The 12,882-nt window shown below is 39.0% G+C and overlaps 1 protein-coding gene across 1 annotated transcript in view; it reads left to right on the top strand.

Annotated features, from left to right (window-relative positions):
• IMPG1 (interphotoreceptor matrix proteoglycan 1) overlaps positions 1 to 12,882 on the top strand; it is an 88,555-nt gene that overhangs the window by 17,925 nt on the left and 57,748 nt on the right. Inside the window, exons 3-6 of the mRNA XM_073335128.2 lie at positions 2,587 to 2,753; positions 2,990 to 3,018; positions 7,638 to 7,705; positions 9,812 to 9,903. Of these exons, the coding sequence (XP_073191229.2) occupies positions 2,587 to 2,753; positions 2,990 to 3,018; positions 7,638 to 7,705; positions 9,812 to 9,903 (356 nt within the window). The remainder of the gene's footprint in view (positions 1 to 2,586; positions 2,754 to 2,989; positions 3,019 to 7,637; positions 7,706 to 9,811; positions 9,904 to 12,882) is intronic.

The raw sequence follows: 12,882 nt of genomic DNA, 5'->3' as shown, positions 1-12,882 counted from the left end.
GCATTGCCTACAAAAGTCATGCCCAGATTCATAAAAAAAATTAAACCAATAGAATGTATGTCTGAGTAAGCTTGCTGTCTTATTAGTATAACCCATCTGCTTCCTCCTCTCTCCCTGCTGCATGTTATGCTCCTCACTTGTCCACCGTTTAATATGCAAGCTCCTTGGGGCAAGGACCTTACTTCTATATATTGCTTGTGAAGTGCATAGCACATTTGTGGATACTAGCAAATAAATAAAAATGTATGGGGCCAGCCCCAAATATAAACTAGTTTACAAAATATTACAGTTAAATTTCATGGCTTTCTTGTATAAGGAGAGAGTAAATAGTCTATATAGACAGATGCATGTCTTCTGCTGAACATCAGGTTGGCGGGGTGGGGAGGGAGAGAGACCTCACATCATATCATTAATTGCTGGAGACAGCTAAGAGAATCCATTAAGTAGAGCTGCTGTCAGAGCCATTCCTGAGTGCCATGTGATTTTTAGCCCACTGAGCTCTGCTTCTGAAATCTCCATCCCCATTTTTTTTCCTTCTTGTGCTCACTTTTATTTTCCCAAATGATACAGAACAGCAGTGGTTGTTCCACAATGGAGATACCCATCTCTTTCCTGCCTGCTGCAGCTTGGCATGTAATTTGGTGATTCATCACCGTGGAGTTGTTACTTAACATTTAACAAACAAACCTGTACACATGTACAAAGAGAAAGAAAACACTGTTGTTTCCAAGGGGCTTTTACCTAAACTAAGTAATTCAGTTTTTCTGGAGGTGCTTTGGGAAACAAGGAGAAAGGTACACAGTTTTAAACATCAGAGTTCACTACTCCTATGACTGAGAGATTTAATTTCTCTTTTTTCTGGTTTTGAAAAAGCTTAACTCACTCAAAAGCTCCATCTTAGAATATCAGCAATGCTCTTGAATAAGAAGAACGCTGGGACAAATTCATCCCTGGTGTAATTGCAGTGAAGTCAATGGAGTTACACCACAGTTGAACATGATACACTGTGTTGGGCTGGAATTTCTCTCCACAACCTCTTCCACTTGCTTCCCGAGAAATTAGCTCAAATCTGGACTCGTCACTGAGTTTGTTTTTTTTTTTTATTGGCATACAGCAATATTACACGGAGGTGATTAAGCTCAAATGCAGCTGGTTGGGTATAGCAGTTTACCACATCTCCAAAGCACATAATAATAAATCAGATTATATACCTATTCTAAAACACACTAATGCATGCGCATTACATTTTACATTGTATCACACTTTATAACTGCCTTACTAATTTTTGGTTTCAGAGTAGCAGCCGTGTTAGTCTGTATCCGCAAAAAGAAAAGGAGCACTTGTGGCACCTTAGAGACTAACAAATTTATTTGAGCATAAGCTTTCATGAGCTACAGCTTCTCCAGGTACCTCCCCTGAAGCTCCCATTGGCCGGGAACTGGCAGGGGTGGAGGTGCTGAGGGGAACTGGTACTCTTCTGGCTCTGTCAATCTGTTTCTTCACTTCAGCAGGTGAGTATTGTAGTTGTAAGAACGCTTGATAGAGATCTTGTAGGTGTTTGTCTCTGTCTGAGGGGTTGAAGCAAATGTGGTTGTATCGTAGAGCTTGGCTGTAGACAATGGATCGTGTGGTGTAGTCTGGATGAAAGCTGGAGGCATGTAGGTAGGCATAGCAGTCAGTAGGTTTCCGGTATAGGGTGGTGTTTATGTGACCATCGCTTATTAACACCGTAGTGTTCAGGAAGTGGATCTCTTGTTTGGACTGGTCCAGGCTGAGGTTGATGGTGGGATGGAAATTGTTGAAATCATTGTGGAATTCCTCAAGGGCTTCTTTTCCATGGGTCCAGATGATGAAGATGTCATCAATGTAGCGCAAGTAGACTAAGGGCATTCGGGGACAAGAACTGAGGAAGCATTGTTCTAAGTCAGCCATAAAAATGTTGGCATACTGTGGAGCCATGCAGGTACCCATAGCAGTGCTGCTGATTTGAAGGTCTACATTGTCCCCAAATGTGAAATAGTTATGGGTGAGGACAAAGTCACAAAGTTCAGCCATCAGGTTTGCCATGACATAATGTCGCTAAGGTGCCACAAGTACTCCTTTTCTTTTTACTAATTTTTGTAACCAATCCCTGTACAGAGCCTGAACCATCCACGGGCTGCAAAATATATTAATAAGCAAAGCTGCAGCTGCAAGCTTATCACACACTACTCTTCTTACTATTTCTTTATTTACTAACTACATGTATTTTACAAGGCCACTTGTGAATTTATGCTTTGTCCATTGTTAACATGTTTCCTTACTTCTATTTTCTTTCATTGTTCATGCAAGGCGTACACGTTGTAGCAAGAAAGTGCTTGCTAGCACTCAGAGGCTCAGTCCTTCAGTGTGAAGACAAATAAATATCAACTCAGATAAACAGGAAAACTGCAAAAAAAATATCTTCTGTTAAATTCACGGAATGAAAACAAAAAATCTGAAATGCAACAGAAAATTAGCTCTTGCTTTAAGAGTATGTGGAAGTTGGCCTGGAAGTTTTCTGTATCGTTTAGTATATCCATCCCTGACCCTGCTCTGCTTCTTCAGTCTGCCAGGAAGCTGTATGGGAAGCCTTTCGGATCTTTCTGGATCGGATTCCTGATACAAATGAATATCAGAACTGGGTCAATGCCTGCCAGCGAGAAACCTTCTGCATATTTGACATTGGCAAAAACTTCAGCAACTCCCAGGAACATCTGGAGATAATCCAACGGGTAAGAATGACTGAACTTTCTTTAGAAATGTGAAGATTTCCCAGATTCCATCCCTTAAATGTCATGCATAAGGGTAAGGACTAACATAGACAAGGGAGGGTGCACTGCACAAAATCAACATTCACTGGGTGAAAAAAAGTGGTGTTAACAATAAAGTAAACAGAAGGACTAACAGGCTTCTCGTGTTTGACTGAATACACCCACTGGTAAAAACTTTTTTTTTAATCTTTTTGCAGCGAGTAAAACATAGACCCTTCCAGGAAAGGTAAGTAAAGCAAAAGTAGAGTACTCGCCAGTTGATGCTACTGCCTTTTTTGAAAAAGGTATGTGCAGATATATGTGGATGTGAGAGAGTGCATGCATGTACAGAACCCCGGTGTGCACTGTGTGTAGTATATGTGAGACAGCTGTGTGTTTTGTACAATAATAGAGCGCCATATAATTAAGGTTGTGCAAAAATCTTAGCTAATACCTGTTTCCTTTGCAACATCACGAAAAATTCTCCTTGCTTAGTGTGACCATGAGGTTCAGATGAGGCCAAAGCCTCTGCTAGAATAGGTGTCATGAGAGAGTATGACTAACACACATACATACCCCAAAATTCTCTGCAAAACCTGAACGTTAAATAAAAAGAAGACAGAGAAAAGGAGAAATCTTTGGTGTGGGAAAAAGTCAGCCATTCTATGACTTGATTGTAGGGGTTCTAATCACTTTTGCTACATTCTACAAGAAAGTGCAAATCCTGTGCTTTAATTTAAAAAATTAAACATCAACATAATGAAGATATGCTTATCTCAGTGTTAACTGATGTTCAGCTATCCTGTAAATCCTACCATGCAGAAAATTGTCTCTACATAGGCTTTAAGAGCTTGTCTACACTGGGAAATTTACGGAAAGAGCTATTTCAGAATAATAGTGCTTTTTTCAGATTTAGCTTAATCCACTTCTAGAATAGCTATTTTGGTAAATTCCTAATCATAGACAAGCCCTAAATATAGCAGTTGGAGAAACTTAGCCCAACCCCATCCCAATCATCTCAGTTAAATGGGTCACCACTTGGGACCATCTGCAGACCAGCTTTATTAAGCGCAAGTGTTTGCTTTGATCCTTTTCTTTTTAACTAACCACCCCCGCACACACACAAATTAAAATGTAAAAACTATGTTAAAGGAACACCGTCGACTTAAAGTAAATTTACTTTTTGAAACGGACAAGCAATTTCCCATGATAACCTACTCAAATCCCCCTGCCAATCTTAGAGATTCTCAATAATCAAATTTTCCTATTTTTAAAGTTTTTCTCTTCCTATTGCTATGTGAAAGATACAGACAAACAACATGATGGCAATGATTAATTAACTTACTATATGAAAAGTGCAGTCAAATGCAACAGAAAACAAACTGAAAAATGTTTCTTCTTGAATCACTTTAAAATGATTGTATCCTTATCATGTCACTTGTAACCACAGAAGTAATATTTTTAAATTAAGGTTCTCCCTTTAACATGACGTTGAAGTTATGCAGTCATTGCCTTTTAAATACAAATCAGGATATGCAAAACTTAAGATTCTAACATAGCAACAGTAACTCAGTTATGTTGGATATATGTAACTTTTTCCATTTCTATTTTTCTGAGTTCATGTGTAGCTTAATATATTATTTGTTGTCATAAAAATATATTGCATAAAATATATAAGATGTACATAGCTGGTGAGTTCACATTGCTGTTGGAATCTTAAGCTTTGCAAAAAATTGTTGTGATTTTAACTGTTCAACTGTTTAATTTTTCACTAATGTTATTTTGCTATCTCTGTGTAGCTATACGGACCATGTATGTGCTGTGTACATATGAACATGCCTCAGGTGAAATCCTGGTCACATTGAAGTCAATGGCAAAATTCTTATTGACTTCAAGTGAAGCCAAGATTTTAGTCCTTGTGTGCATTTTCTTTATGAAGGGTATATATTTTAGTAGAGATACCTTTATTGTGTGTGTGTGTGTATGTAAAAGAAATGGCATGTTTCAATAAGATAAGATTTATTCCAATCATGATTTTTTTAAATTTGATTAAGAAGCAATTTAAATTATTGTTTTGAATGCTACAGTGAGTTGAAGCTCTTTCTGCCAGGATACAAAAATTGTTCATAGTTCACTAGAAGCCACAGAAAGAAGATGTATTATGCAATATATATGATATATTAGCTGAAAAGATAACCCTCACCCAGCTTCTTTCCATGCAGCTTAAAAATGAGTAGGTATTTATTACAGTCCTATCTAAGAGATGTAATGGTAGATGCTTGGCAGACAACAGACCATCACCAAAATTCAACGGGATAAACTCTAGAAAATTATGTATGGTGCATGAAAACTAAAGAAACATGTAGAGAAATGAGGAAAGGGTCGAACCTTGCTTAAAACTCCTCAGTAGAAACTGGGAAATTTATACGTCAATTTCAGGCATATCACTGCTATTGTGTATAATTTATTTATTTATAATATTTATTCATATTGAAAAACTCTAGGTACAATTCTATAACAGTTTTAATCCACTGAAATTCTATTAAAGTTAACGGAATACACTCACATAAAACCAGTGTAACAAAATAGAAGTTCAGGTCCTACGTTAAGAGAACATCAGGACTACAGGGTAAAACCCTCAAAAGGCTGAAAATGACAAAATTAAAGTTGCATGCTTAATTCTGCCCCCTTGTACGTAAATATTATGGTACAGTCTTAATCATGTAATTATCTGGTTGTTGAATTACTATAATATAATTTCATACAATTGTTTGTACAAGTAGATAATCATGTGTGGCAACTTGTAATATTTTTTCATTGTTATGAAATATTGTTATCATTGTCACAATGTCCTTAGTAATTTTGATTTAACTATTCTGAGTTTTCTGCTTTCTTAGGTATGTAGTTTAATAATGTAAGGCCTGATTAAATTCCCATTCACGTCTGTGCAAATGTCAGCAGCCATTCAGTACACATGGGCTGAAGTGGCTAATTATTAAGCTAATTTCCAATGCTCGCATGCACAGCACAACTTTCCTTATGTGCAGTTCAGAGGATGAGGCAGATAACAATGAAGTTATTTGTATTTCAGCTGAGTAATTTTAGCTGAAAATGTAGGTGGCCATGGCTCTATGCTATTAAACTTATTCTTTACTACTGAACTGTTTGGAGGAATGATTTCATGTACCTTTTATGGACTCTGTCAAGCACAGATTCGTACTCAATGCTAAAATATGCTACACATACATATCTAAGTTTCCCACCATACACGATATTCAGAGAATGAGGCAAAGGATCTACTGTCCACCTCCTCTAATTTTTTCATGGTATAACTAAGTTATTAAGTTAGCTATTTGTGTATGTGCAGCATGACCTGCCTTGGCTACATATGCTAAGAGCTTAGTGTTGTCATCATTAACAAAATACTTTGCATATGCAATGTATTTTCTCTCACTCAGATCAATTTTCACCAGAACACTCCACTCATAGGCATTTCCTCCATAAAAACTATTTTCCCTCAATTTGGTGTATTCAATAGTGTTGTCACGTGACATCACAGCCACCATCCTTCCAGCCAAGGGAGATTGGACATATTGCTAGCATAGGATGTCATACTTCTTTTTTAGTTAAAAGAGTACCAGCAATTCAAAGCATATGTGAGGCATTTCCTCCTCTTTCCAGTCTAATCTTAGCTAGCTTGGGGAAAGAGACTTCTATTGAATTCAGACGTCCAGTTTGGTAGTACAAAAAACAGCCTCCATGTCACCAGAAATTATTTGAAATACCAATAATGTAAGATAGACCACTGGTAAAAAGTAATAGATATAATTCAGGCAGCCAGCTGGCAGAGTTAGATTAAGTCAGGACTTTGTGCTCTTAAACTCTGGTCATGCACAGATCTGGTGCGCTATCGAGGTGCCATTCCTGTGTTTGAAGAGAAGATGGGGTCAGAGCTGCAAAGTTCAGATCTGGATTTGAATTTAGACTTTCTCAAAGTTCTGGGGTATCCGGTTTTAGGCCTATCGTAGACAGGCCTATGATGTCTGGATCCAGATCTGAATCCAAACTTTCCTATAATTCAGGAAGGTTTTGATCACGGGATCTGGTTTAAGACCAGACCATTACGAGTTTAAAGGGGATCAATGACAGCCATCTGGCTGCCAGTGGTCTGACAACTGATTCTCACTACCCCCCTCCCACCCTCCTTAATTAGCCAGGAAAAATATAAGAGATATAGTATAGTCGGAGTCCAGTGGCTCCAAGATGAGAATTCTAAAGAGATGCTCAGACCATGCTTCATGTCATGACCAGCAAGGGAGAAAATATTTGGTTTAGAAAATATTCACGCACAGAGAGTTATTGACTTGGGGCCCAATCCAATTCTGACTTAAGTCAAAGGCAAAACTTTCACTGACTTCAGTCAGCAAAGAAACAAGCCCGAAATAGCTATTGTATGTATAATCTGACTATATGCTATTATCACATTTTAAAGGGCCCACTCTCTTTATGATTATTCATAGAATTAATGAAATTTCACAAGCAAGCTCATGTTAGGTGTGGTATTCATACAACTACATGGTGTATGCATATATCACATAATAGTTTCTTAGTGAAAGGAGGAATGTTATGCTGGAAAAAGGACATAAATATAAGTTCTAAAATTCCCAAATAAAAAAGCAATTGATTGCTCCACTGCCTTGTTTAGAATGTAATTAAATGTAATGTAATCAAAATATTACATTAAAAATAACTTCCTTTGTTTAAAACTGCATTTAATGTAGAAGCCAAAATTTCATTATATTCCTGCTGATAATGACACCGCATTCATGCTGGCCATTAAATCATTCCTTTCTATCTGATTAATAGGAAAGATGAAATATCTACGGAGAAGACAGGTGGCAAAAAGCTTGAGGACATTTCTTCCCTTTCTACAGGTAAAATTGAAACTGCTTGCCCATTAGCACAAAATTGGAAGAAACAATTACAGTTAGAATTTAGAAGGCTGTAATTTGGTGACTGCAACAAAAGTAAAAAATGTTCAGTTAGGTACAACCAAAAAAAAATGTGTTTTAGCAAAATGATCTATACCGAGAACATTAGGATTTCTGTGTAGTGTACCTGGACATTCAGACAAAAGAAACCATGACTCTAACTTGGTTTCTCACATTATTTTCCATTCCGATGGTGCACTTTCATAAACTTCACCTTTTCTAGTTTGATTTGCAGCCAATAAGATGTCACAGTGTTCATTTTGTTTCACTTATAAAACAATGTTTGGAGTTTGAGCTGTTGCATTTTGTTAGCCAAAATCAGCAGACTAGGATATACCAATACAATTCTTTATTTTCAAGTGACTAGCCAGAAAGTCATATTAATCAGCATATTAATTCAAGCTTTTATTTAAAAGGTGTGGCAAGAAAGAATGTTAGCAGGTGCAATGTGTTTCAAGCTTTGAAAAGAAGTTTTTTTTTTAAATGGTAAAATATTGAAATTAAAAACTGTAAATATTAGCAGCTTAGTGAAGTAAATGGTCAATCATTGTATTTTCTTTATTGATTTGTGTATTATAGAAACTTCTTAAAAGTTACTTTAACCAAGGTGTTTCTAATATTACAAATTTATTTGCTTCCAATGGAAAATTCAAGTTTTTTTCGCTAAGCCTCTTATTACTTTAAATTGACTACTAGAGAAAGATATTAGTCTGTCATATGGAGCACCCTCCAGCAACACAGTGCAGCAGAACAGGTGTGCTGCCTCAGTTTCCCTCCTTCAGAAGACCAGTAACTCCACACCAGGCTCTCTCTGCCTCAATAACACCCCTGCTCCAAAAATTGTATAAAATAGTCCATAACAAAAGACCCAAAACATAGTCCATTTATCACCCCCAGTGCATGTATCACCCCACCACACACACACACACACACACACATCACACTTCAGCATTTTGCGTCACACCTGGGCCCTTTGTGGGTCTTCTCTTATCCTTCTCCCAGGACAACCACCCCCATCCTTCCAGCTGGAATGCAAGCCTGCTCTTCCCAGCAGAACGGCCTTTCTTCTTGCAGTTCATCCTCACCATCCACCACTTCCCCTGTTCTATTAACCTCTCAGATCTCAGACAGACCAAGAGGCAGGCCCTTCCACTGTTCCCCTAACTCCAGCTCTGCAGCGAGGAGACATCAGCAGGAAAGTCCCTCCGCTGCTCCCTTGCCTTAAGCTCTCTTTGGCCCTCAGCCTCAACTCTATGGCACACATGTTAGCATGCAACTCTGCTGCTTTCTGGCCTTCAGCCCTCTGGCCCTGTCTTGGGAAGTTAGCCATCAAATCGCTCTACTGCTCTCCTGCCTTTGGCCCTCCCCCAGGAACAATCTACTTCTTCCCGCAGGAACCTTCTACATTTTCCTTGTCCCTGGAAAGTTCTCACCTGCCAATCTCTCCCCTCTAGGGCCCACATGCCCTCTTTTAAGCCATTTGGGGGCAGCTTACCAGACACAGGTGCACTAGCTTCTTTCCTCTTAAAAAGCCAGTGTCACCCAGTGATACAGTCATAGAAACAAGGATTGCAAATGTAAAATCAAATATACACATTAATTTACCATGTAGTAAGGACATTTAGCAGAATATGTGTATTGTATGCCATTATATACATATATCCAAGTCCTCCGCTGTCCCTTGCCTTAAGCCCTCTTTAGCCCTCAGCTTCAGCTCTCTGGCTTAGAAGTTTGCAGAGTTAAACTCAGAGTTTAACTCTGCTTACAGTTACTCATATGCAAACCCACTGACTTTTATGATATTCATGAAAGGCCATATATTATGCACAGGAAAAAGACTTTCAGTCATGCCTTAATTCATTATCACATTTCAACAGCCCAAGCTTCTCCTCTCTCTCTCTCTCTCTCTCTCACACACACACACACAGGAAATTAGGAAGTGCATTTTCTGTCAGTTGGTAGCTAAGCAAAAGAGAAAGGTGACTTATTTTTGCCATTTTGCAAATGAATGTCCCTTTCTCACTTCCTTTTTATTTTGAATCCCAGCAGGTGCCCCTAACGTATCTCCACCTCCATATGCATCAGCTCCTAATGGCACACTACGCAACGAAATTGTCAATGACACAAAGACTCCTGTGAAGGTGAGGACGGTCTAATATCCTATTTACTATTGATTCACCTCTCTTTACAGTAACATGGCAAATAAATAAATAAATAAATGTTGTTTGTAGAACTCTGCAGTTCACAGCCATTAGTGCTATTTTCTATTCACTTCAATTAAGATTCAAGGGTTTTATTAGCCTCTCTTCTATACGCTAATCATGAATAATGGTTCCTGCTCATGAGTGTCCAAAATATACAGACATTATAGTTCTTTGAAGCATAGTTCTCCCTCTTTTTCTTTGAATCAAGGATGTTAGGCCTAATTACACAATTTTGTAATCCCACTGTTTTATGTAAAAGCAGTGAAAATTCACACTCTGAGCTCTGTACTGCACAGTGGAACAGGCAAGAGTATTGCCACTCCATCTGGCCTTTCTACCTTGTTAGCAACCAAGTGTGACACAGAAATCTTCCCCAACAGCTCTCCAGAGCAAACAGACACCAAGGGCTTCAGCGGTTCAGGGATGCAAAGAGTCCCCTGTTACTGACAGAAATACCTCTATACAGCACTGCAAAAAAACTGACTGGCTTTTAAAAACTCATCTGCATAGGCTTTTCATTCTACTTAGGCAGTGAAATCAGGGAAATTGCAACTGATTGTTTCTTTTCTATCACTACTATCAATCACATTTAATTCACGGGGGCAAAGCAGACAAAAAAGTTTTAATTCATTTAGGGCCAGTTTTTTTAAAGGTAGTTAGGTGCCTTGTTAAAGTGAGGCACCTAAGTACCTTTAAAAATCTGACCCTCAACTCTTTATTATCTGTGGAGGGGAAAGAGCTGCGCAAAAGTCATTTGTTTCTAGTAATCCAGAGCCCCAATACACTTCAAAATAAATTAACGTTGCCATGTTGTAGGCTCTCTCTCCATTCTCCCTTCACCCAAGTCCTTGGTAGTAGCCCCCTCACGGAACTGCTTCCAAGAGCAACGGTAGTAGTGATAAAAATTTATGTATTCTTTGGTCCTGCACTTGTTGTAGACGGACACTGAATCATCCACCTCCCTTTCTGACAAGCCATTGAAACCACAGACTTTTATATGCACTGCATACAGCATACATTAATCTAAAACTGAGGCATCTTGACGAATAATTGCACAACACCACCGCACGTGCCGTGCCCCTGCAGAATATGCTGGCACATACATACACTTGGTTTTACTTATCCTTGATTGTATGTAAAGTGCTCCTTTTGTCTCTTTCTCCTCTGTCACCATCATAATAGAGCAAGTCTCTTGTTCTGCTTGTTCCTGGCAGCTACCAAAACCCAGCTGCTCAGTTCTGGGACAAATCTCTCCAGCAGCCCAACGCCAACCTAGTTGACAGTGGAAAAAGAAAACCCACCTGTCTGTGGGACTAAGTTTGATCAGCCTGCAGTTCTTTTGGGTCATATCTCTTGATTTATACACTTCCTGTAATATCGTCTTATACATGAGGCAAAAGCATTTTTGGCATTGCAGAAGGGCTGAAATGTCCATGAAATATAAAAAAGCGTCACATTTTTAAGCATTAACACTATGTTCAATAGTGTACAAGACAAAGACGATGGTGAGATGGTCCTTGCTCTAAGTTCCTTACATTTTTAATAGGCAGATAATAGAAAACCCACTGGGAAACAGAGAAGACTGTACTCTTTTACAGCATTTATTTTCAAATACAATTGGTTTGGCAATGGAATTGTACTGATAGGGGTCAGTGTTACTGATTACCACAGGAGTCTTGAAGAAGGATTTGAAATAGAAGAAGATTGGAATCTTTACACTGACTTTAGAAATGCCTGTATTCCACAGGTATCCAGGAGCAACATCTATAATACCAAGTTGTAAATTAACAAGTTGAACAATTTACCAAGGGAGATGGTGGATTCTCCATTACTTGAAATCTTTAAAGTTTGAGGATGCAGTTCTTAAAAGCATATAAGTCCACTGTCCTGAATGCTCCAATTCAGGCACAAGTTAGTGGGCTAGATATAGGAATTACAGGGTGAAATTCTATGGCCTGTGTTATGCAGGTCAGACTAGGTGATTATAAAGGACTCTTTTAGCCTTAAAAATATATGAATAAATAACACTAAATATGGGCTAAGTTCAAAATTCTTTCTGAAAGGGCCAAAAGTGGTTTCCCTCCTCCTGCCTCCCCAATGAGCAGTACACTTTAGCTGGTTAATGAAGTGTTGTGTTTAAAATCATAGTATTAAAGTGTCTAACAACAAATTAAAAACAACAGTAGCCCAAATTCTGTTCTCATTTGCACCTCTGCAGTTTTGCCAACCTCAAGAGATCAAAAAGCATGCGTTGGATTCTCTAAAGAGAGCAAAAGTGATGAGACAGATCCCCAAAAAATCATGATATTTGCCCTACAAACCATGTTTTTTAGTCTGTCTGACTTTTTAAACTCTCCTCTACTGTGTGTATAATAATTTCAGGTTGAAAAATCCATTTTTAATGCACACAAAATGCATACCGCTCCCTGGCTGCTCAGATGGAAACTCCACTTGCCTTCTCCTCACCAATAAGAAAGGGGAACTGCCTTCACTTCCTATTTCTTTCTTGACTCCTGCCTTCACCTGCCTCGCTGTCTCCCTGGGCTTTTCCTCTACCTGGATCCCAAGTAAAGGAGAAGTCCTAAGGCAGTGGAAGAAGGGAAGTGCTGCTGCTTGGTCTGAGGCTCAGGACCTCGCAGCAGCTTTTCCCTGACTCCCCTCTTCACTGACTCCCATTGCCCTTCTCTCTGCTCTAGGGCCATACCTGAAGGCAGGGCTCAGGGGCAGGGCAGGTCTGTGTCCTTAGCCTAAAGGATCTCACACAAAGCTCTGCCCACATGCCCAGCACTGAAGAAAATCACAGGATTAGAGGAGCATCTCATGTTATCTCGACAGCTCCTCCTGCAGGCACCAAAATCCCATGACTTGCGATCAGTTCATGAGAGTTAGGAACACCACCTCCCCTGGCTGCTCAGA

Source organism: Lepidochelys kempii, chromosome 3 (assembly GCF_965140285.1).
Source record: "Lepidochelys kempii isolate rLepKem1 chromosome 3, rLepKem1.hap1, whole genome shotgun sequence".
Taxonomy (NCBI): Eukaryota; Metazoa; Chordata; order Testudines; family Cheloniidae; genus Lepidochelys; species Lepidochelys kempii.
This window is presented reverse-complemented; position numbering and strand designations above follow the sequence as displayed.